The sequence below is a fragment of the Scyliorhinus canicula genome, chromosome 2 (assembly GCF_902713615.1).
Source record: "Scyliorhinus canicula chromosome 2, sScyCan1.1, whole genome shotgun sequence".
NCBI classification, from domain to species: domain Eukaryota; kingdom Metazoa; phylum Chordata; class Chondrichthyes; order Carcharhiniformes; family Scyliorhinidae; genus Scyliorhinus; species Scyliorhinus canicula.
The window spans coordinates 93,345,594-93,371,944 of NC_052147.1; the positions used below are offsets into that span (position 1 = coordinate 93,345,594).

A 26,351-nucleotide genomic window follows, 5' to 3' on the forward strand; every position below is an offset into this window, starting at 1 on the left:
CAAATTGACCAGATTTATTCTGGGACTAAAAGGTTTGAATTATGAAGACAGACTTGGCGATTATGTTTGTGTTCTGGCGAGTATCGAAAGTTAGCGAGAACACGGGTATTTAAAATGGTCAAAGGATTAGACCGGGAAGATACAGGAAATAAGGGTTATTAATAATACCCAGTCGTACCTTTCTGTCGTAAAATTACTGTTGTAATTTTAAACATGTTTAGTCTCAGTGCAGTACCTTTGAAAATGCCGCCTCTCGTGGAGTCTTAGTTTCGTGTACACAATGATTGGAAAATAAGTCCTTATTGAAAGCATATATTCAGCCACTCACATTGCACCTGAAGCCAAATAGTTGCATTAATTGTTTTGCTTGCGAGCGTCTTGGCAGCCAGATATCATAACCTTTCAGTCTGAAATATATAGAAAAGCAAGCCAGCAAAATCTACGTCACCATAATCTGCTGGAGTCGGCATTAATGACAAGATTGTTTGGCTGAAGATAGTTGACAATATATCAGATTTGCCTTTACACTCGATGCTGAGTTCAACTATGGGTGGACAACGGAAATACTCAGGGAAACTTCTCCTTAGTGGTGAACAGTTCCTTTTACCCCCGAGCGAGATCAGACATTAAGACCCTTCGCACGTATGCTCTGCCACTTATTTTAGATCTTAGCTAGTCTGTACATCAACTTCATTTACCTGCCTTGGTCTCATATCACTTAGTATTCTTGTCCAACAAAAACATATCAATCTCAATTTCGAATATTTCACTTGAACAGCCCTCGACAGCTTTTGATGAAGAGAATTCCACATTACCGCCAGCATTTGTGTGGCCCTGGCTTACTGGCCTCAATCCTGACTGGCACAGTTACATTGTAAGGTTATGTCCCCATGGCCTGGACTCTTTCATCAACTTAAATAATTTCTCACTCTACTTTATCACATCTTCAAATCATCTTAAGCAGATCTAAGGCCCTTTAAGGCTCTACACTTGCGGAAATACTAGCTCTCTGAGCCCCACGATAATTTTAGCCAAGTTGTCCTGCACTGACTACAAGGCCAATACATTATTTCTGGGACTTGAACTGAATGTAATGGTCCAGAAGTGATCCACCCCGAATTTTGTCATTCCCACCTCTTTCTATTTCCAACCCAGTGAGACGAAGGTTAACATCTGATTGGTCTTATTAAAGCATTTTAATGCTTATCCACAGGTTTAAGTAGTTTCTGTACTTGGAGACCCTCAATCTCCATAAAGGTCCGATTCTCTCAGCGAGTAGGAAACACTACTGGTCCATCTTTCTTAAACCATAGTGGATGAGCTCACACTTCTCCACAAGGACCTTAATCTGCCATCAATTTGCCCACTCATTCTACATCGTGATACACAGTTTCATATCTCAAGTCGAATTGTTTTTAAGGATTATCGTATGATACGCTATGTGAATCTATGAATCGTTCGGCACCATGGACATGTAAACATGTTCTACACCATTCGATGCCAAGTTGTAAGCTGATAAATTTAACATATTATTATGAGTATTGTTATTCATTACTTTTATTGAATGGTACTATTTGTATAGACATGGTTTTGGGAAAGAGAAAAGCACAGCAGTCATTGTTTATTCTGCAGGACCTATTCCATTCAGGTACTGGAAAAGCGTCAAGCTTTATCGCTGTTTTATTGTATCTAGTGCAAAGTAATTGACATTTACAGATGATATGGATATACACCAGACCAGAGTATTCTGGTACTCCCAACATTTGATACACTATAGAGTTCAGCTCTGTTATCGTTCAATTGTTTGCACCATGCAGACATGGTCTATATTTGTGTTATGACTTAATCCTCGCAATGCAAAAAACAGTGCTCCAGTAGTTTGGAAATACATATTTTGGAACTAGTGATAGAAAATAAAAAACAGCATTCCGCAAAACACTATTTTTACCAAAGAACAAAGAACAATGCAGCACAGGAACAGGCCCTACGGCCCTCCAAGCCTGTAGCGGTCATGATACCAACCTTTGCCAAAACCCTCAGCACTTCCTTGTGCCGTATTCCTCTACACCCTTCCTATCCATGTGCTTGTCATTAAATGCCGTTCATGTATCTGCTTGCACAACCTCCCCTGGCAATGCTTTTCAGGCACTCACCACCCTCTGTCTAAAACACCTGCCTCGCACATTTCCGCTAAATTTTGCCCCACGGACATTAAACCTATGCCCCCTGGTGACTGACCCCTCCACCTTAGGAAAGAGTGCCTGCCCATCTACTCTATCCATGCCCTTCATAATCTTGTAGACCTCTATCAGGTCACCTCTCAACCTCAGTCTTTTTAATGAAAACAGTCCAAGTCTATTCAGTTGCTCTACATAGCTAAGACCCTCCAGACCAGACAACATCCTGGTAAACCTCCTCTGAACCGTCTCCAAAGTCTCTACATCCTTCTGGTAGTGTGGTAACCAGAATTGTGCGCAATATTCCAAGTGCGGCCTTGCCAAGGTTCTATACAACTGTAGCATGACTGGTCAGTTTTCATACTTGATGCCGCGTCCAATGAAGGCAAGCATTCCATATGCTTTCTTGGCTACCTTGTCCACTTGTGTCACCCCCTTCAAAGATCTGTGGACATGCAAGCCCATATCTCTTGGACTTTCTATGTTCCTAAGAGTTTTGCCATTTACGGTACATTTGCCCTCTATGTTAGACTTATCAAAATATATTACCTCACATTTGTCTGGATTAAACTCCATTTGCGATTTCTTTGCCCAAGCCTCCAACCTATCGATGTCCTGTTGTATCTTCTGACAACCCTCAACACTATCTGCCACTCCACCAACCTTGGTGTCACCCGTAAACTTACTAATCAGACTGGCTACATTTTACTTCAAATCGTTTATGTACACCACAAACAACAGAGGCCCAACCATATATCCCTGTGCAACACCACTAGTCACAACCTTTGACTCAGAAGAACACCCTTCTACTGCTACCCTTTGCCTTCTGTATCTGATCCCATGTGACTTCACCTTTTGTACCAGTCGGTCATGAGGCACCTGGCCAACATCGGATCCAATTCCATCTTCCCTAAACGGCAAAAGATCGACCTTTGTAGATTTAGTCAGTTATGTTAAGTCGAATTGGGTTGAGGCAGTGAGACGAAAATGAACCGGGCTCTTGCTGACTAAGATTATACGGGTTTCAGTTTATCAGATGCATCGTGACCATATTAATTCGGGAAGCCTTATTGCAGTCATCTAATTGGCTTTTTGGTTATACATTCAATCATGACATTCAAATTCCAATACATGTAAACGGGTACTTTTTACTTGCAGGTTATAATTCAGGGTAAACATCGGCATTCCATGTTCTAGCCCACAGAGGTGGAATTCAAACCTAAAGGCTGCTGGTCTACTTCAGATAATTGCAGCATCTTGCAATAGATTTTGCAATGGAGGAAATTAGAGCCTTCATGGTGAAAAGGAAGAAGAAAGTTGGAGGGTTGGTGGAGCCATCGGAGATTAGGGACGATAACTGTCAATTGCATTCTCAAAGTTTGAATGCAATTGAAATAAGGCGATTATAAATTTTGAAACAATCTTGTTCAGTGAATGGTCCAGAACTGAATAAATAAAAGTTGCTCCCCGTAGAATTTCTCGTATTTAACAAGAAGTTTTTCTATTTTATTTTAAATAGTTAAGCTTTTGTTAAATCCGGGAGCAAATGGTTTTCATACCAATTCCACCGCATGTTCATCAGTAATAGTGAACAGATTAATTACTCTTATTGTAACTCAATAATGTTAAAATTGCAACTATGCACGTATTGGCGGATTATGTATTCTATGCCTGGAACAGTAATTCTTCAGACTCAATCTCTTTATGAGCTTTCCCACTCACAAAACCCGTGGTTTTGTGATTAATTCATGATCTCCACTCAGGAAAAGTATATATGTTTAGTATTAGAAAGTATTGTGTCAGTATCTATCGCCGATGTTTGGGAGCTCCAGGATCAAAGTTGAAAAAGGAAGGAAGTAAAGGAAAAGTACAGGATTTATTTTGAAACTGACTGCAGAAAAGTGATTAAACCTTGTCTATTCCCCTGTACTGCAATAAGCAGAAAATGGATCGGTGCCGCATCAGAAACTAGTTCTTTTTGGTTACTTTAAAAATTCTGTTGGTCCCGATTTTATGGATGAGCTCACTATTAAACTGCTCTGGCACTATCTCATCATGAAATTTAACAGAACCTTCTCTATATTTCACATCAGAACACAGGTAAATTGTCGTCTTCTCTTGGCAGAAATGGTGCAGTGTTTTCAAAAGGTTTGGAAATTGCGTTGGGCTGTAAACGATGTCCGTTCCCAGAACGACGTCAACGTCAGCTGGAAATTTATCCTGATCGATGCCCCAGTCCAGGGCACGGGTTTGTGCGCGATGCCTGGAGCTGGATGGGATGTTAGCAACGATGTTGTATTCAATCTGCTTCATAACGTTTGGTCTGTCCGTCATGATGACATCTCCACCTGGTAAATATAATAAACGAAGACCATAATTACCCTGCTGTGTCCCCACAACGCCAGTTGCAACATCCGTTCTGGTCACAGGAGAGAGATGTATATAATTCTGTAAAATAACGGTTACCTGGGCTATCCAGTGAGTATGAGTGAGCCAGACAATAGCAGATTGGCACATAGATTAGGAAACAAGTGACCTGAACAGGATTATGTAGATTGAAATCAATTTTCTTCCAAAAATAGGAGATTTATAGTAAAGCAAATTGTCTGGTGCATTTAAAAAAAGCAGACGGGCATTTAAAAAACATTTTAAGAATTGTGGTCAAGCAAAACGAATATACTGGATAGCAAGATATTCAGCACCTCCTCTTGCTTTCCCAGTAACATTTGTTTCTTTCATCCTTAAAAAAGTGCATTAAATACTATTGAATGTTTTGCGGACTGGGGGGGGGGGGGGGGGAGTCATTGAAAAGTAACTGATCAATGTTTGGAATATAAGGCAGTGGTTTAAGGAGGTTTAGTGCATAACTATTTATGTCTCTCTTGTGGAGATCATGAATTGGGTTCAATTTGAAGTTGAATTGCTTTTTGGAGCCAGCAATGACATTGATTAAGGACTTTCTCTGTGCATTGGTTTTCCAACTTTAGAATATGAGACAATGCAGCTATTAGTGAAGATGTTATCAACATCTAGCGGCGGATCAGCAACTTCTCCCTCATTCCATCCTATCAGGAGAAGGCCGTTTGGATCTGATATTCAGGTAGATGTAATAATTCAATTTTACTCTTTCATATAATGCTTCTCCCATCAATCCAACATCGTGTTTTGGTGTTGTTGCTCTTGTTGCCGTGGCAAAACAAGTTTTATTTCTTTCCGACCAATTACAGTTCATTCCTGCTGCAGGATGCGGAGGTCCACTAGGTTGCACACAGGTCCCAGAAGATGAGAAGTTTTTATTTTCTATACATATTTCCTGTCCTGCAAACATTGACTCCAGCATCACTTGGATGTGGATCCGAGTAGTTTTTATCACCTGACCTAAGCAGCCATTATTCACCTGGGTATTTGTGATCTCCCATATGGAGCAGAGTTCACCGGATAATATTAAAGCGATCTCTGTGCCAAATTTCTCCTTTAAGACTATTAAGTACAAGAGAAACCATGTGGATAACTGAAGTTATAATATAAACCAGCCATAGTCTAACTGAACAGAGGGGCAGACACAAATAGCTGAATGACCTAGTCTTGATCTTAGATTCTATTTGAAATGAAATCAAAATCGTTATTGTCACAAGTAGGCTTCAATGAAGTTACTGTGGAAAACCCCTAGTCGCCACATTGTGGCGCCTGTTTGGGGAGGCCAGTACGGGAATTGAATCCGGGCTGCTGGCCTTATTCTCCTTTCCAAGCCAGCTGTTTATCCCACTGTGCTGAACCAGCCCCTATATAATGGTATATAATGGTAAACACCTTGAAGTGGCAGCAGTATAAACAAGAATTAAGAGCGGGTTTGGCTTTTTGGCCCCTCCAACCTGCTCCTCTACTCGATAATCTGGTGACTGACCTGATTGTGGCCTCAACTCCACCTACCAGTGTGGCCCCCTCCCCACAGCTCGTAACACATGATTCCCATGCCGAACAAAAATTCATCGAACTCAGCCCTGAATATATTCCCACACCCCACTGCTCAATAAGGAAGGCATTTCAAAGGCCTAACGAACGGCTGATAGAAGATAAAATACATAGATACATAGAACATACAGTGCAGAAGGAGGCCATTCGGCCCATCGAGTCTGCACCGACCCCTTAAGCCCTCACTTCCACCCTATCCCCACAACCCAATAAACCCTCCTAACCTTTTTAGAAAGTAAAGGCAATTTATAATGGCCAATCCATCTAACCTGCACGTCTTTGGACTGTGGGAGGAAGCCGGAGCACCCGGAGGAAACCCATGCAGACACGGGGAGAACGTGCAGACTCCGCACAGGCAGTGACCCAGTGGGAAATCGAACCTGGGACCCTGGCGCTGTGGTCACAGTACTAGCCACGTGTGGCACCGTGGTGCTCCTGTACTACCGTGCTGCGCCACATCTCCTCATTTCCTCATCTCAGTCCTAAATGCGAGACTCCTAAATTAAAATCGTCTCCCCCAGTTGGGGACTCACCCACAAAAGAACCGTCCTCTCAGCGACCTCCCTGTCAAGTGTCCTCATGATCCTGCATGTTTTAAGAATATAATGTATCATTCTTCTGAACTCCTATGGCTAAAAACCCAGCCTTGACAACCCCTTTATCCCAAGAATGAGTCGAATTAACCTCTTGAAGGCAATTATTCCTTTCTTAATTGATGACACTAAAATTGCACACAGTGCGCCAGTTGTGATCTCACCAAGCCCATGGACAGCTGTAGCAACAGACCCCAGTTCTATGCTGGATTCTGCGATAAACATTCCATTTGTCCCCCTAATCACGTGCTGTGCCTGCTTACTAACAGGTTGTGATTGATGTAGAAGCTCACTCCTGCATCTTTGTACCACAGAGCTTGGCAATTTCAACAGTATACTGCGTTTATCATCCCCGTCCCAAAATGGACATGTTCACATTGTCCCACATTATATTCTAAGTGCCAAACATTTGTCCACTTAATCTACCTAAATCCCTTTGTACACTTTTCATGTCCTCTTGGAGATCAATTGTTTTAATCGGCCGATGGGTCCAGAACTAAAGGTCGCCGATTTAAGATGATTGGGAAAGAACCGATGGCGGGATGGGAAAAACAACATGGTTTTGTTCAGCTCGTGTTCAGAATCCAGTATTCACCTGAAAGTCTGGTGGAGTAAGATTCCCTTGTGATTCTTTTAAGGAAGTTAGATAATTATCTGAATGGGAGTGCAAAATTGCAGGACTATCGGGAAAGGGAGGGGGAGTGAGACTCGTGAAGCTGCCCATTCAGCGAGCTGGCAGGAAGGGCCGTGCTGAAACCATTCTATGATCCAATTATACTAACTATATGGATATCTGTTTGAATTAGTGACGAGAAGGATGGAACCCGAAATGTCAACCGTAGAATGAAATTACCCAGCAGCGCCACTAAAATCCCCACAATTCCGGTTCCAGATCCGAGCTCAATCACCTTCTTCCCAGTAAAATCAAACTTCTCAGCCTCGAAGTACCGGCAAAGGACCATCCCCTGCAAAAAGACATATTCATATCAACATAATTATTTGCAAATCTACAGGGCAGAGTGGTAAAATGGAGGGAAGGTGAGAAATTGTTAAAAAATCACCGAAGAAGGTTAGCGCAATCGAAAGAATCTTTCCAGCCTCTTGGCTTTAGGATGGAAGGGACTAAGGGGAATACCCACCTCCCCACGAAACTGAAAATAGAAGCTATGATGGTCATGGATTATTTGCGAATATTATTTTTAATCATTTATGAGATGGGGGCATTGCTGGCTATATCAGCGTTTGTTGTCCATCCCTCGTTTTCCTTGAGGAGTTGCTGGTGAGCTGCTTTATTGAACAGCTGCTGTCCCTGAGGTGTATGTCCGTTCACAGTGCAGATAGGGAGGGAGTTCCACAATGTTGACCCAATGACCTGGACCCCTCATGATCTTGAATGCCTTTATCAAACCTCTTTTCAGCTTTAGTTCTGGGGAGAACAGCCAGCTTCTCTAACATATGCGCCTAACTGGTGTCCCTCATCCCTGGAACCATTCTTGGAAACCTCTTCTGCACCGTCTCCAATGTTTCCACATTCTGCTGAAGAAACATTCACATCACACAAGCCTGGATATCGTATTGGATATTGCTTCATTTGGACATGTAATGTTTCAGTATCTGAAGAGTTGCCAACGATACTGAACATTGTTCAATCACCTGCGAACAGCTCCACTTCTCACCTCATATTGGAAGGGAGATAATTGCTGAAACAGCTGAAGATGCTCGCATTCCAGCTGCTCTGGAACAGTTTGGCTAAGGGCAAGTTCTGGAGTCTTCAGTTCAATTGCTGGAATGTTGTCAGGGCGCAATTTGCTGTTAGATCTGTTCGAAATCTATCCTATTGAGCACGGTGGGAGGGCCACATAACAAGATGAAAGGTGCCTTCAATGTGAAGATAAGACTTTGTCTCCACAAGGAATGTGCGGTGGTCGCCTCTGCTGATATTGGCATGGACAGATACATCTCTAGCAATCAGGCAGGAAAGGATGAGGTCAAGTATGTTTTCCCCTCCTGTTGTTTCCTTCATCACCTGCCGCAGCCCCAGTCCAGCAATTATGGGGCGGGATTCTCCGTTTGTTGATGCCAGAATCATGAAACACAATTGGGCGGAGAATAGGTTCCAGCACAAATTCACGATGGGAGGCATTTTGATGCCAAATAGCAATTCTCCATCACCTCAATAGCATGAATGCACGTACAGTAAACACCGTTTGCATTTCATTAGTGGGCCTAACCGGGTTTTCTCCGGGGCCTCAGTGATTCTGCTCCTTTGATGGGCCGAGTTCCCGATGGCGCATCTCACTTGTATTTTTAAAAATCCTGGGCTGGATTCTCCACACCCCGATGCCAAAATCGCATTCAGTGACGGGGCGGAGAATTCGTTTCGGCGCGTGAAATTGGGACCGGTGCCGGTTTTGCAATTCTCCGCCCCCCCAAAATAATTTGGCGCACTCGTGGAGTACGCCGCTCTGATTATCCACCACCTCAGGCCATTGCCTGAGGCCCGCCCCACGATTCTCCATCCCTGACCAGCCAAATTCCCAACGGCGTCACTCAAATATGGTCCTGGCTTTCGTGGCGGCTGTGGACTCAGTACAGGGCAGGTACAGTCTGGGGAGAGCCAATCGGAGGGCAGGGGTTCATTTGGGACTGGGGGCTATGATTGTGTGTGGTCCGGGCGGGCGAGCGGCCGATGTGGGGCACTATTTCGGCGGTCCAGTACAGCAGGCTGAATCCGCCATGTAGCACGGCGTGCCCTCTGACCTGGAAGTGTGGGTGGGGGGGGGGGGGGGGGGGGCGCATCAGCAGTTAGAGCTGTGAGTGCCATGACAGCTGCCTGCTAACCCCTGCAAGACGGTGAACCTGTGGTCTTTTGATGTCAGATTTCCTGGCGTAAAAGACCACAGTTTGCACGATGATGTGGGGACATACTCCCAAAAATGGAAAATCCAACCCCCTGAAACTGGCAGCATAGCTTTTGAGGGAGAGAGAGGAGCCACTGTGGCCTGCCGAACCCGACAATGGCCGGCTGGCTGGGGTCTGGGGGAGCCCTCCCAGGGCCTTGGGAAAGGAAGTTGTATGGGGGAACAGGCCGAGCAGCAGGACTGACCCCCCACGGGACTGGGGCATTGCACATTCACGGACCACCATTATAGTGGCCATCTTGCTGTGCACCCACTGACCACCCAATTTGGCCCTGGTTCTGCAGAGTGACAGGTTGACACAATGACAGCATGCTCCACTCCCCTCTAGCCCCGCATCCCACCCTCTCCCACCCGCACCCACCACTATCCCGACAGTCACCCACCAGTGTCCCACCAATGGCAACACCCACAGTAACCCCAACAAAGGCCACAGTGCATACCCCTGGCGAGGGCAGTGCCAGCCCCGGCATCAGGGACAGGCGCCAGGACCTGAGGCACTCACGGTGCTGGCCACTGATGGGGAGTGTGGCTAGGGGTGGGATATGCGGGCAGAGTCCACAGTGCCAACTGGGGCACCATGTAGCCTGTTGGACCCGGTTGAGTATGGGGTTATGCACCATGCTTACATGTCGGGCTTTCACTCCCAGTAGACTATGGATATTGGAATTTAACCAGCAATCGTGGCCTTCCTGCTCCTTGCTGCAACTGTATGAGAGGGCGCTTCTCGAGGACGAGGAGAAACCTGCAGCAGCTGAGTGTGCACCAGCGGAGCATGCTGTAGAGCGACCAGTAGCAGCCACCCAGGTAGAGAAATGGCAGCTCAGCAGACCGAGGAGGAGGAGGTGCCAAGAAGAAGGTACTGCATGAAGCCTCGCCTGTACTGACAGTGCCTGTTATTCGAGGACCTGCCGTACTGCATGCCGTTGAAGAAATGAAATGAAATTAAATGAAAATCACTTATTGTCACAAGTAGGCTTCAATGAAGTTACTGTGAAAAGCCCCTAGTCGCCACGTTCCGGCGCCTGTTTGGGGAGGCTGGTACGGGAATTGAACCGTGCTGCTGGCCTGCCTTGGTCTGGTTTAAAAGCCAGCGATTTAGCCCAGTGTGCTAAACCACCCCCTGGCTGAGCAGAAAAACAGTGCGACATATCTGCCGGATGATGGCACACCTGCCACCGACAGGAGGACAGCCACTCCTGTTAGCTTTCCAGGTGACAGTTGCCCTTAACGGTTATGCCATGGAGTCTTTCCAGGCACCGAATGGGGACCCATCTGGGGCCTCATACATCTCGGTGCACAGGTGCATCCGTGCCATCACAGAGGCCCTATATGCAGAGCCCACCAGGGTGCCTGGGCCGTGGGGTTCGCCACCATTACTGGGATTTCCCAGGTCCCGGGGTGGTCGACAGGATGCCCATCCCCCTATAGGTACCTGCAGATAACAGGTCGTTCTGCACAAGCCAAAAGGGGTTCGACTCGATGAATGTGTAGCTGGTGTGTGACCATCAGCTGTGCATCATACACATCTGTGCCTGATACCTGGGCAGTGTGCACGACACCATCATCCTGGCACACTCAACGATCCCTGAGCCACCCAGCTGAGGGGTTGACTCCTCGATGACAGGGGCTATGCAATGCTGTCATGGCTAATGACACCTGTCTGGAGGCCACAGACTGACACAGAGACCGGCTACAAAGACCCCATGCAGCGACCAGGGTTGTGATCGAGCAGTGCTTTGGTCTCCTGAAGATGCGGTTTAGGTGCCTGGACAGCTCTCGAGGGGCCCTCCGATATGATGCTGAGAGGATTGATCGCATTGTGGCAGCCTGTTACGTCCTCCACACCATCAGGCAGCAGAGGGGCGATGTCTGGAGGAGTAGGAATGCCACGCTTCGTTCGATGAGGAGGATGTAACAGAGTTTGAGGGTGGACAGGACATGGAGCCCAGGCAGGCATGTGAGGCCGCGCAACATGTGCGCCAGGCCAATGTGCATGGGCTGGTCTGATCGCCATCCGGTTCACTGACTAGGAGGGGGGTAGAGGGGGTACAGCCAATGGGGATGATCACTGCATCCCAACCCCCTCACTTCCCATCCCGGCCACCCCCACCCCCCAAGTGCAACCCTCCATGCTGCACTACGGGGTGGGGGTCGTGGGTTGGCAGTAACAGCAAGCCTAGTCCATGGGATGGAGGATGATTACAGCCAGCTCTGTGATGAGCTCTGGTGCTCTGCATTGTTAGACAATGTCTGACTCATGCCCAGAGTAGCACTTCCTCCCATCCACCTGCATGTGAGCTCGACATTTCATCACACAGTGCCATCAAATCCCTGGGGTAGCAGTGGTGGGGACGATTGGAGGAGGAAGCAAGGCGTGGAGCACAGGCCACCCACAGGGTCTTGACTATTCCCCCATTCCCTCCCCCAAATGTTGACCCATTTCCCACTGCCCCCCTTCCCAGCCAGCCCAGACTAGCCCACCTCTCACACCAATCAGACAGAGCACACATTGTGAACAAATATATTCAGGTTTGTGCCCAAGCCCATAGAACTAAACTGTGGCCTGCATCGATGCCAACTTAACTGGTGTCTAATTTTCTGGTCTTAACGGCCCTAATGCTACACTTAGGTGGTTCCCCAGATGGTACAGCAGAGTGTGGAGGTGGCTTGCTGTGATTCCTACTCAGCGACCTGGGTCACAGTTGGAGGACGTCTTCTGGGTGTCTAGGCCTGAATGGGTCCGGCCGCTGCTCGGGTGTCCCAGGTGGCATGGTGCCACCCTTTTCTGCTTGCTGTCCCCATGGACAGGAGGAGTGGGCCGAGGAGCTGCGTGGCTCTGGCACCTCACCTGCAGGAGTCACAGGCACGGTCCCATCACCTCCTCCTCTCTCGGGGTGCCCGAAGGCCATTGGGCTACTCCATGGGATGGGAACGCGAGCGGATCCTTCCTCTGAGGACCCCCCCCCCCCCCCCCCCCGCCACCTGGTGCTGCCAGTCCTGGTGGCCCGCTCTGGTCTCGACCAGGATCTGCACACTTGCGGCCATGGAGCACAAGGAGTCGACCATCTCTCTCTGGGACTGCACCACATCACGGTGCGACTGTGCCACATCAGCCAGTGACTGGGCGAACTCCCTCTGGGACTGGGCCACCACGCCCACTGTCTGCGCAATGCCGGCCACTGCCTGGGCAATGCCGCTGACGTTCTCAGCCATGGCCTGCTGTGACTGGGCCATGCTCAGGAGCGCCACTGCTATGTCCAGATGGCTCTGGCACATGGCTCCTGGTGAGAATGCAGCCCTGTCCTGAGCCTCAGCCACCACCTTCACAGAATGCCCCAGGCCTTGGACACGCTAATCCATTGCCGAAACCATCGCCCCGCAATGACTCCACCGCAGATGCCACCCCTGCGGTGTTGGCCTGGGTGGCATGCATGACAGGCACCATTCCTTGCTCCTGCACATGGATGGACTTCTCCATCTGTGCCTGCAGATGCTGGATGCCCGCCGTCATCCTCTCTTGTGGTCACTGGGTCTCTGACTGCATCTGCACTGTGGCTGGGACTGGATGTTCCAGAAGCCCTTGATCCATTTGGATGGCAGCGGGATACTGGGGCCGGCCTGCCCTCTGACCTTCTGGCCCCTCAGACTGTGACCCTCAGTGCCATGAGTCAGCTGTGATAACCACTGTGCCACCATGCAGTCCAACTATTGATGGTGCTGGGACTGAATCAGTGGTGTTCTATGACAGCAAAATTGGTGCCATTCCCAGATCGTCAATTGGCTAGCACCGGTGCCACGTAGAACACAACCAATTCCATTGAAGAAAGATGTCTGATTTCCTGGGGACGGAATTGCCATGCAAGAGGCTGACAAGCTGCAGCACATTTATGCACTCCACTCCCCACTCACCCCAGACAACAAGAGCGCAAGGAGAGTGGCACCCCGTTCCAGGCACACTGAGCTGGAGACCCTACTTAACACAGTGGAGGAGAGGCACACCATCATGTACCTCGGGGTGGAGAGGAGAATACCTCCCTCTGCCATGCACTGGTCCTGGCTGCAGGTCGGAGCGGTCATGAGCGCCATGGGGAACATCATCAGGACTGGCCAACAGTGCATGGAGAAGCTGCACGACCTCTTCAGTGCGGCCAAGGTAAGTAGGCAGCACTATGCCCCTGGCACTAACGCTCATCCCACACATCCATAACCTTGACCTCCACTTGCAACCGGATAGCGACTGAACCTCCGCCCTGCACCACTTGTCAGAACCCAGTCAGGTGCCCTGGCCATGAAGGTCACCATCTACACAGCCTCTGCTCCCTGTGCTGAGTGCATCCGACTGTCTAACACTGTAGATTTCCTGTAGCAGCCCCCCCCCCCCCCCCCAACCTGGAAAAGTTAGCTCACAACTGCCATGAGAGGTACTGGAGCGCAGTCAAGGGCATTCAGCCTCTGATCTCCGGGTAAGCGTTCTCCAAGACGGTCTTCAGGACACACGACAACGCAGAATCGCCGAGCAAAAACTTATAGCTAAGTTCCGCATGCATGAGTGCGGCCTCAACAGGGATCTTGGATTCATGTCGCATTACATCCACCCCCCACCATCTGGCCTGGACTTGCAAAATCCCACCAACTGTTCTGGCTTGAGACAATTTACACCTCTTTAACCTGTGATTATCCCTCTCCCTGGATCGGTAATGATTTGATTACCTGCAAATGCTCGCATACCAAGCATTGTCCAGCATCTCTGACTTTGTCTATATAAATGTTTCTGGAACATACCCCTCCATTCACCTGAGAAAGGAGCTGCGCTCCGAAAGCTCGTGTTTGAAACAAACCTGTTGGACTTTAACCTGGTGTTGTAAGACTTCTTACCGTGCTGATCCAAATGGGGGAACATCAGTCTCCATTAAGGAGCTCGCACTATCTGCCTGTGGAGATACACCCACCGAAATCAGCTTCTAAACCGAGGTCGTAGAGATATTGCAATAAGCCAGGAAATTCAAACAAAACATTTGTAACAGGCCGCTGGACTTACAGGTGCCCAGACAAAAGAAGAGACGCCCAGAGAAGCTCCTTTAAACATCGTGATCTTTATATTGTGTCCATAAAATTGATAGTTCTTTTCCTCAAAATGCGTGGGGAGCTTACTATCCACGCTCATCCTCGACGATTCCAAAAGGATGCTCGCCAATCTTCAAACTGATGCCTTTCAGTCCTAGAGGCAGATTTCTATCAGATTCGCCTTCACAGAGCCACTGCCAGCTTGTTATCTAGAAATAAGGACAGCATTTAAAGAAAGTAGGAGGCAGCGTATCTTTTAATTGTTCTTTCAATCTTCGAATATCACAGTGAGACCCAAACCAGACACAAGGGGATCTCTCTTCACGTCAAAATGGATACACAGGTAAATACCAAATGTGACATGAACACGACATTGGTCCTTGACACGTCGGGGAATTGAAATAGAAATAATGGAAGAGACAGCAAACACGAAAGGAGTTCCGGACAGACAATGATAACTGATTCACATTGCCACTGGAAAAGCACCAGAGCATAAACTTCGACTCTGTGCTGTTATGATACGGGATTAATATCAACTTTACATCTCACTCAATTTCAGTTCAATTCATTGTGAAACCTGGGAATTAAAAGCTGTTATCGGTAAAATTGATAACGTCGCGACACCAATGTCTATAAGGGTGGGAGAGGAAATAAACTGTCCTATGCTGCCCTGGCCTTTATGTCACTGTTGTCCTGAACCGTGATTGTCTCTGAACCGCCCTTTGAAATGACCAACAAACCGCTCATTGTTGGAGCACCCTCACTTCTCCAACTGCAGCGGTTCAAGGGAAAGGCAGCACCGCCTGATAAAACATTGCCGAAGGCAGGCCGGGTGGTTTGAAACTCCACATAGCTTTGATTTTATTTACCCATGGGATGTGAACGTCACTGGAAATGACAGCATCTGTCGCCCATCCGAATTCACCCTTAGCAACGTAGTGGTGAGCCGCCTTGAGCCACAGCAGTAGTGGGAGAAAAGCGAATCTACTGAACAGGCAGTGACGCTGAAGAGGTAAGGCGAGCCCACCCTTTATAGCACGTCTAATGTGTTTTGGATTATGTGTTTATTACATTTGTCAGGACTCCTGGGGAACCAGTGCGGGAGCTCGGGAATTTGTGGCTTGATAATAATATAATAATAATCGTTTATTGTCACAAGTAGGCTTCAATGAAGTTACTGTGAAAGGCGCCTGTTCGGGGATTCTGGCAGGGGAATTGAACCGGCGCTGCTAGCATTATTCTGCATTTGAAGCCAGCTGTTTAGCCCACTGTGCTAAATCAGCAACCAGACATTAATCACATTGGCGGATTGGTGGGGAATTGTGGAGTTATGGACGGGAAACCAGGAAGTCTGGCTTTCTCAGGTGACTCACATACATTTAATGCAGGCTGTCGTATCATTCTTTGGCAGCTTTCCTGTGTGGGGAAATTGATGTTTAATGATTAGTTTGTACACAATCGAAATATGTCAACCCAGTATGGTTTATACTAAATTCTGGGACAGACGTTCATCTTGGCCACAGCATCACACTCAGACAAGGAATATATGGCCTTATGGTGAACATGTGAGGCGTCAAGTTTGAACCATTGCCGCTATGACCGATCAAAATCCATCGCAATTAAAATGATAAACTTTTTTTTTCTAAATTCAAAATCCTATTGTACGAAGAACTATGCCCGTAACTTCCTGGAGGATTCGATTCTAAGTCGCTGGTGCTTGTGACGACCCCGACGTTGAGGCATGCGCGCTAGAAGAGTGCGGCGTTTCAACCCCCGGCCGGTTTGTTTTTGTCTGCCTGAGCTCTGCACTGCTAACATGGGCCACTGACACGGAGATTTACTGAGTTTTTACACCTTTATATTTACATGGGAATCTTTCAGGCTCGGGGCAGGAGACATCGGGAGACTTTTTTTTGGTAGGTTAGAGTTTTATCTTCCTGTTGTTTCGCGTATATAATTTTGCTTAAAATGCAAATAAAATAAAAGGAAGATATATTTTTATTTGTTTTTAAACTTTGGTTTGTCATGAGGCTGTTATTTCCATTGAAAGGGCACTTTTCTATATATAAAGTGAGTTTGAAGTCAAAGAAATATTTAAAAAAAAACTTGACATGAGGATGTAAATTCCATTACAGGAACAATGATGGACATGATGGACATGACACCATCACACTGGTGCCAAGGAAGAACCAGGCAACGTGCCTCAATGACTCCTGTCTGGTGGCCCTGAATTCAGTCGTAATGAGAGGTTGGGCATGAAGGGCATCACCTCAATGCTCCCAGAATGCTTTGATCCACTTCAATTTGAATACTGCCTCAACCGGTCCACAATAGATGCCATCTACCTGGCCCACTCAGCCTATAGCATTTAGAGAACAAGGACTCCTACATCCGGCTCCTATTTATTGACTACAGCTCCTCCTTCAACACCATAATCCCAGCCAACTCATATCAAAGCTCCAAAAGCTAGGAGTTGGCTCCTTACTCTGCAACTGGATCCTCGACTTTCTGACCCACAGACCACAATCAGTAAGAATAAACAAAAACACCTCCTCCACAATAGTCCTCAATACTGGGGCCCCGCAAGGCTGCATACGTATTCCTCTACTATGCTCCATGTACATGACTGCGTGGCAAAATTTGTTCCTACTCCAGCTACAAACTTGCTGACGATACGACCACAGTGGGCCGGATCTCGAATAATTACAATTCAGAATACAAGAGAGAACCTAGTGGAGTTGTGCAGTGACAACAATCTACCCCTCAATGCCAGCAAAAATAAAGAGCTGATCATTGACTTTAGGAAGCAAAATACTGTACACACCCCTGTCAGCATCAACGGGGTCGAGGTGGAGATGTTTAGCAGTTTCAAATTCCTAGGGGTGCACATCTCCAAAAATCTGTCCTGGTCCACCCATGTTGATGCAACCACCAAGAAAGCACAACAGCACATATACTTCCTCAGGAATCTAAAGAAATTCGGCATGTCCACATTAACCCTTACCAACTTTTACAGATGCACCACAGAAAGCATCCTATCTGGCTGCATCATAGCCTGGTATGGCAACTGCTCCTGCCTCCCATCTATTGACTCCATTTACACCTCCTGCTGCCTGGGGAAAGCGGGCAGCCTAATCAAAGACCCCTCGGCTTTTTCACTCTTCCAACTTCTGCCATCGGGCAGAAGATACAAAAGTCTGAGAACACATATGAACAAACTCAAAAACAGCTTCTTCCCTGCTGTTACCAGACTCCTAAACGACCCTCTTATGGACTGACCTCATTAACATTACCCCTGTATCCTTCACCCGATGCTGGTCTTTATGTAGTTACATTGAGTACCTTGTGTTGCCCTATTATATATTTCTTTTCTTTTCATGTACTTAATGATCTGTTGAGCTGCTCACAGAAAAATACTTTTCACTGTACCTTGCCAATTGACTCCTGTGAGCACGCCTGGTCTCTCAGCTTATAGAACAGTACAGCACAGAACAGGCCCTTCGGCCCTCGATGTTGTGCCGAGCAATGATCACCCTACTCAAACCCACGTATCCACCCTAGACCCGTAACCCAACAACCCCCCCCCCCCTTAACCTTACATTTTAGGACACTACGGGCAATTTATCATGGCCAATCCACCTAACCCACACATCTTTGGACTGTGGGAGGAAACCGGAGCACCCGGAGGAAACCCACGCACACATGGGGAGGACGTGCAGACTCCGCACAGACACAGTCAGAGCTAAAGTACATTTGGATATTGCAATGCATTTTATGCGGTGTTGTTTAAGAGTCTCCGTGATGAAATGTACATCCTTACAAGCCTCAGTGATTAGCTTTAACATTAACAATGCCTTAGTTGACGGATGTAAGCCTCCTGTAGGCTAATGTGCACTATCCGTCTGACAGGTATTGCAGAATCCAGTGCAGCTTCAAAATCTATAGTCATGCTTCTTCTTCGCTGGGGCATCACACTCATAGCTTTGTTTCATAAAGTCCTTGAATTTCTTTTGAGGCACCGCCATCTGCAGAGGGACCGTGAGAGAAGAGTAAGGCATCTTCTCCACCTCGCGAGGCAGTGACCCAATTGACCACCCCTAAGAGTTTACAGACAAAGGATATCATATGAAATTATGTCAGAGCTGATGTGTGCCAGAAGAGTGAGCTTTGACAAGGAAGCAATGGGATACCTTTGTGAGATGTTGAAGGAAGACCTGAAGCAGAAGTCTGACTGCCACACTGCCTTAACAGGAAATGAAATTGATAACAGCGCTGAATTTCTTTTTGGGTCTGTGTCTTTCCAACATGGCATTAGCGACATTTGTAATATTTCGTGGAATGCTGCAAGAACCTGCATTCACCAAGTAATGCATGCAATTTTTCGTAAGGGTTTGGAGCTTATTATCTTTGCCAAATCAGGACAGCATGGTGGTGCAGTGGTTAGCACTACTGCCTCATGGTGCCGAGTACCTGGGTTCGATCCCAGTCCCAGGTCACTGTCCATGTGGAATTTGCACCTTCTCCCAGGCCCAAAGAAGTCCAGGGTAGGTGAATTGGCCCCGCTAAATTGCCCATTTATTGGAAAAAAAGAATTAGGTACTCTAAATTTATTTTAAAAATCTTTGACAGATGACCTGTGAAGATGACGGAAAGGTTCATCGCATTCTACAGGATTGGTGGTTTCCCAAGAGGAAACGTCTATTGATCGAACACATACTGCATTCAAGGCACCAAGAATTTACACTGTTCATTCATCAAAAGGCAGGGGTTACATTTTTAAAATGTGATGATAGTGTGTGATGCACAAATGGGGATCCTCACTGTAAAAGCAAACAACCGGGGAAGTGTTCATGACTCATTTGTCATCGAAAGATCAAAGATCATAGAATAGATCATAGATCATAGAATTTACAGTGCAAAAGGAGGCCATTCAGTCCACCGAGACTGCACCTGCCCTTAGAAAGAGCACCCCACCTAATCCCATACCTCCACCCTATCCCCATAACTCCATCCTGTCCCCATTACCCCATCTAACCTTTTTTGGACACTAAGGGCAATTTAACATAGCCAATCCACCTAATATGCACATCTTTGGACTGTGGGAGGAAACCGGAGCACCTGGAGGAAACCCACGCAGACACGGGAAGAACTGCAGCGGACAGTGACCCCGGCTGGGAATCAAACCTAGGACCCTGGAACTGTGAAGCAACTGTGCTACCATGATGCCCTGTTAATGTTACACCAAGCTCACTGTTACACCAGTCCATTACAACACCACCAGGAATTGAATGATGGTTACTGGGTGATTAGGGATACCTATTGAAAATATGACTTATGACACCATTCCGGGGGTGCAACAATGAAGCACAGGAACTATACAACTGTGAACATCCAGCAACACGTCAGGTAGTGGAGAGGTAGTGGTGTTTTGAAATCACGCTTTTGCTGTCGGGACAGGTGAGGGGCAAGTTACTATATGCACCAGAGATAGTCTCCAAGATTGTTATGGTGTGTTGTGCATTGCACAACTTTGCCATTGAGAATGGAGAGAGCATTCATACGGAAGCTGTCATGCCACCAGAAATGGACAAGCTGGAGGAAGGTGATATGGCGCCTGTTGCATGCATACCTCCTGGTGCAGATGTGCAAGCCCAGCCTTCAGGTGGTGCAAGGGCCAGTCGAGAACGTCTGGCAGTTGCTGTTTTCGGACATTAAGCTTACAAAATGAACAATTGATAGATCAAACCCCTCCCTTCCCCATTCTCCCCCCTTGACTGCTCTTCCCTCCCCCTCCCTTTAGAAAAATGTAGAAACATATATTTTATTGATCTTTGTGTTTAAGTGAGAAAAATACATTTCATTGCAAGAAAGGTTGAGGTAGGTTTATGTCATTGTTCAGCTGAAAATTTTAAATGTTAAGTGAAATGCTAACTGGTTTCAAAGTTTTATATTTATAAAATTATTTTTGTTAATAAATGTTTCCATTGAAATTTACAAGCTTCTGCAAATGTCTTACTGAAACATCAGAACGCAACATTTAATTGAGATAATTATAAATGAATAAGATAATTGAAGTAAACAAGGTGCAAACATATTTAACACAGGTAACATGGTGGCACAGTAGTTCGCACTGCTGCCTCACTACGGCACAGATCCGGGTTCAATTCAGACCTTCGGTGACTGGTGCTTGTATATTCTCTTGGTGTCTGCATGGGTTTCCTAGCACCATGGAATAGAACCATAGAATTCCTACAGCGCAGAAAGAGGCCATTCAGCCCATCAAGTCTACATTGACCCTTTGAATGAGTACCCGGCCTGTGTCTACTTCCTCGCCCGATGCCTGAAACCAAGCCTGTGCAGCCCTGGAATTTAAGGGGCAACTTAGCATGGCCAATCCACCTAACCTGCACTCTTTGGACTGTGGGAGGAAACAGGTTAAATGGGGTAATGGGGCATGGGGGGGGGGGGGGGGAGGTGTGCAAGAGCCTAGATAGGGTACTCTTTAAGAGTATCAGTGCTAACATTATGGTCAGAACAGCTTCCCTCTGCTCCACAAATATTATTTTTAAAAATCAGACATCACAAGGACAGTGACAGCAAAAAAAGCTCTGGACGCTTTTAAATTCTTCTGACCATAATTTAAATTAAAACATACAAACATGTTTAAGCATGCCCCGCGTAAAATTCTATATTAATATTGTGCAGATTTAAATCGTTTCACAGATTTAAAACAAATGACCAAACTTATGTTCACTTAAAACTAATAACCTTTAATCATAAAAACGTAAAAATTACTTTAAAATAATCAACACAAATAGTTGAAAGGAAAGAGCAAAATCCCTGTTTGAGAAACGTCTACATACCTTGACAATACATTGCCTGTTGTTTTTAAAAATCTCAAAATACTGTTTAAATGTCTGCCCTCAATGGGCGTTCCCAACCTTACCGCGTCGTAAGGGCGGGGGGCTGCACTTCTCCTGCGCCGCGCTGGAACCTGCGCAGACCGGGGAGCTGGAGGCCCCAGGTTGCCGAAAAGAAAGGAAGGTTGGACCCACATCTGAGCCCAGGTAAGTGTGCCTCAATGACTGTTTCGAAATCGGTGGCCCGTGGCTTTCAGCCGCAAGCAGGAATTTACGGACCTATAAGTATTAAAACATTCAGCCTCGTACATTAAATGAGTGCAGTTTCACTTGTGATGATTAAGGCAAGTTACTTTATTTCACACTGTGTAACCACGTTTGATTCTGCAAGTTTAGAATTACGTTCTGTAATTAGCTGTTTAAACTCTGTCGTTCTTTTACATTTTAACATCTGTTAGTTGAATGTGCTGTGTTATGTTTTGCCGACCAATCACTTGCAAGCATTAATATGTATTTTAATAGACTTTATATAACTTGTGTAACGTTGTAAGTTTACAAAACTATTCTGTAAGTTTAATTGACATACCAAGCATGACTGATACAACAAAAACAGACTATAGCAAAGCAATTGGCTCAGCAAAAACACGTTAATAAGCGCCTATTTTAATGAAGTTCTAGAGATCAATTATATATCGAATGATGTCATGTTCCCAGACATCGCATGCTGTCCTATCTCAAGTAGAAACCTATTCACGCCTACATTCTATATATAATACTGCATACACTTGTAAACGTCTTTATTAGGTTTAAGCTTATAAGCTACTTTACCACTCTATTCTTTATTTTAAAAGTGAAGTAACTTATTCCAGGGAGGAATAGAGAGTGGGAACAGCAAACCTCAAATAACCTGTCCAAAAAATTGAGTCACTGATAGGGGCCCGATTAATACCGATTTTAGAAGATGAGTTCAAGATATAAATTATGGGAGCATGTTAGCATATTTCCATCATTCTGAACAAGTATCATAGATCATAGAATTTACAGTGCAGAAGGAGGCCATTCAGTCCATCGAGTCTGCACCGGCTCCTGGAAAGAGCACCCTACCCAAGGTTAACACCTCCACCCTATCCCCATAACCCAGTAACCCCACCCAACACTAAGGGCAATTTTGGACACTAAGGGCAATTTATCATGTCCAATCCACCTAACTTGCACATCTTTGGATTGTGGGAGGAAACCAGAGCACCCGGAGGAAACCCACGCACACACGGGGAGGATGTGCAGACTCCACACAGACAGTGACCCAAGCCAGAATTGAACCTGGGACCCTGGAGCTGTGAAGCGATTGTGCTATCCACAATGCTACCGTGCTGCCCGTGTGGTAAGGGAGATATCAATACATGCTTTTGTCTTTGAAAGAAGTTATAGAAACAAACTTTAATCGGAGGGATGGTCTCACAAGTAATTGACACAGGAGAGGGCCAGTCAGGGGACAACGGGAAATTACATCAAGAGATGACTATCACCGTGAAGAAACCAATTGGTAGCTGATCATGCCAAAATAGACCAATCACAGATTGATCACGTACCCCTTAAGTCTCTTAAGAATTCACCTCACCTCATTTTTTCGCCTCACCTCATCTTTTATCTGCTCCAACGTTTCCCAAGGCCCAGGAAATCCAGCTTAAATATGAACATTTGTAAAATGAAATGAAGGCAGCAGTCTCTGTAGCAGCTTTATTTATGGTCCGTCGCTTGAGTGTGGATTTGATTCAATATGTTTTTGAAAAGGGAATGGCAAAATCTTCTGGTTTTGCGGACAGCAGGTTCAAGGGCTGGAATATCGGACAATGTGAATCCCACCTACTTAATGGCAGTTTCCATAACCGAGAAATTATGGCCATAGCCAATACCCTTGCAAAAATATTGCCCAGGAATCAAGTGGGCAGCATGGCAGCATTGTGCCAGGGTCAGGGTACAGGGCCAGGATCTCAGATTCGATTCCCGGCTTGGGTCACTGTCTGTGTGGAGTCTGCACATTCTCCCCGTGTCTGCGTGTGATCCTCCGGGTGCTCCGGTTTCCTCCCACAAGTCCCAAACGACGTGCTGTTAAGTCATTTGGACATTCTGAATTCTCCCTCAGTGTACCCGAACAGGCGCCGGAATGTGGCGACTGGGGGCTTTTCACAGTAACGTCATTGCAGTGTTAATGTAAGCCTACATGTAATAAAGGTTATTATTATATTAAGTTGCAATTACGCCAGATATCGGTGAGGAAATGCAACAATAAATTACATTAAAAGGGGAATAATGAAGGAATGAACCACGATCTCGAGTCCAATACGGGGGAAGTTAGGCCTTAGATACAATCTTACAAGTTGCCCTTTTACTTTACAATCGATGGATAAAAAGAGAATTCAGTCTTCTGCGTCATTTTGCATACCCCAATCTGAATCAGATTTGATCGTTCATACACCAGCAATGAATGATGTGCATATTGTTTGATGGGAGGCGATTCTCAATGAAGACAATAATGACAATTCTAAAAAGAATAATTATTTTCTATTTTTTACACTCATAACATATGTTAAAGATGCGAATAACAATTGTGCACTAATTTATTTAGTAATATTTAAATGCTTAGTATAACATTAACAATAAACAACATTTTATTTCTTCCAATGTTTTTACACTGCAAATAAAAATAATTCTGCTGCTGTGCTACAAATCATTTTAATTGGGAATGGGTTATTCTACCGAGGTTCTGCGGACTCGCGGGAATCCAGATCCCCCCTCACACAGCAATCATTGCACAAAAGCGACGCCGAATGAGTACCCGGTGGGGAGAGAATCGCAATGGAGAATAGCGAAAAAGCGGATCATTCCAAATTAATCATTCATAAGGAAGACATAGAACTCACTTCAAGATGTCTCGCTGTTCCCTCAGTGATCCCTAACACTTTCTGCTTCCACTCGCGCACCTCACACGCTGAGCAGAAATGCTCCGTAAAAGTAAACTTTTGTCCTTATTTTAACCCGTCATAATCTCGCCAGAACCAGAGGCGACCAGCTTGGTATCGCAAGAGGGCAACTGGCGACCAATGAGAGAAAATAAACGTGAACTGAAATTGCTGGCAGGACAGTAAATGTTTTGGGGAGGGGCGTGGTGATGGGGTCAAATTAATTTTCTCAACTCAATCCCTAGAAATGAGGCAGTCCGGTCAAGTCTCTCTTCGCCCCCTAATTTGTTTTCCGCCGTTTGAGAAATATCTCAAGTTCCCCTGGTCATAATGGGGGATTCTATCTGATTTTCGTCAGTCTGTAATAACGCCAACATATTTTAATTGCAATACTTGAAGTTTCAGGCACAGTCGTGTACCTCGTATCCTGTAAGTGGTCCATGCACCTTGGGAATTAATGTAAGCTATTTTGGGGGCGGCAAGGTTCGCATTGGTTAGCACTGCAACCTCACGGTGCCGAGGACCCCGATTAGATCACGCCCCCGGACACTCTGTGCAGTTCGCAGATTGAAATGAAATGAAATGAAAAATGAAATGAAAATAAAAATGAAATAAAATGAAATGAAAAATGGCTTATTGTCACAAGTAGGCTTCAAATGAAGTTACTGTGAAAAGCCCCTAGTCGCCACATTCCGGCCCCTGTTCGGGGAGACTGGTACGGGGATTCTCCCCGTGTCTGCATGGGTCTTATCCCCACAGCCCAAAGATGTGTAGGGTTGGGGGATTGGCCATGCTGAATTGCTCCTTAATTGTATGAAAATATATAGCTGTGATTTCCAACTCACATCTAACTGTAAATATTGTGTAGCAAATAGCACATATGACCTGACCAACATTTTGTCCTTAAAATATATTTTATTCATAAAAAGTGTTTTTCAAACCTGTTATATAATAATTACATTTTCACATGACATACGGTGCAATGCACTTCGTTCTATTTATTTTAATACAGTACGTGCTACTCTTGATATGTTTATTACACATAAATACATGCTATATTTACAATATACATTTACATTCCTTGTCAAATAATCTCTGGAGCATACATTCCCGCACATATCTTTTTTTCTTCAAAATACACTTGGTTCAGAAAAAAATGCAGAGGTACCTTACACCACAGTTCACATTTGACATTATATAAAGCTCAGCGCAGTTCAATCTTCTTCACCACAGTACATAGAGCTCCGATGTGCCTCACTACTCTTCAGTTTACAGGGAGTACTTGCAACACACACAGTCCTTTCTGTATAATAATATACATGTTCCAGTCTGTGACACTGGAACGTGGAAGCTCTTTCCAACGGGAGACCCATCAAGTTTCTGGCAGACCAAGGAGTGTCTCAGTAGCAATTGAAGTCTGTCTCAGTGGGCATCCCTCGGGACAGCCGGTAAAGCACAGAATTCTGTGGTGCGGAACTGCTCAGATGAACCTCGAGGAAAAAAAAAACATTGCACCTCTTTCCAGACATTATTTGCAGAGGCATATTCCAGAAGGGGATGGAGGAAGGTCTTTTCCCAGCTCAGCAATCTGACCTGGCTGTTACACTCTTTAACACCCAGGCTCCTTCATCCATAGGCCTTGTTCAGGCTTGCAGTGCAAATTCTCCAGCTCCTTTCATTCACCCTGAAGAGTTCACAAGTCCAGCACTGAGAGTCAGATTTATTTCTCAGATCAACCTATCTTTGATCTACTCTCTGGATTACGAATTACCTTACAGTTCTTGCTCGACCTGTATATATTTGT

The 26,351-nt window shown here is 45.9% G+C and overlaps 1 protein-coding gene across 2 annotated transcripts; it reads right to left on the bottom strand.

Annotated features, from left to right (window-relative positions):
* Positions 1-3,280: 3,280 nt before the first annotated feature.
* On the bottom strand, positions 3,281-24,621 carry LOC119956216 (EEF1A lysine methyltransferase 3-like). 2 transcript variants are annotated; one of them, XM_038783229.1, is made up of 4 exons: positions 24,509-24,621; positions 14,702-14,936; positions 7,596-7,707; positions 3,281-4,525 (listed from the first exon to the last, which is right to left on the bottom strand). In XM_038783229.1, the coding sequence occupies exons 2-4, from the start codon at positions 14,825-14,827 to the stop codon at positions 4,146-4,148; spliced, it is 618 nt and encodes a 205-aa protein (XP_038639157.1). In that variant the 5' UTR covers positions 14,828-14,936; positions 24,509-24,621; the 3' UTR covers positions 3,281-4,145. The 2 variants fall into 2 exon arrangements, with proteins under 2 accessions (XP_038639157.1, XP_038639168.1); XM_038783240.1 differs by lacking the exon at positions 24,509-24,621 and adding an exon at positions 21,591-21,649.
* Between the last annotated feature and the right edge of the window lie 1,730 nt (positions 24,622-26,351).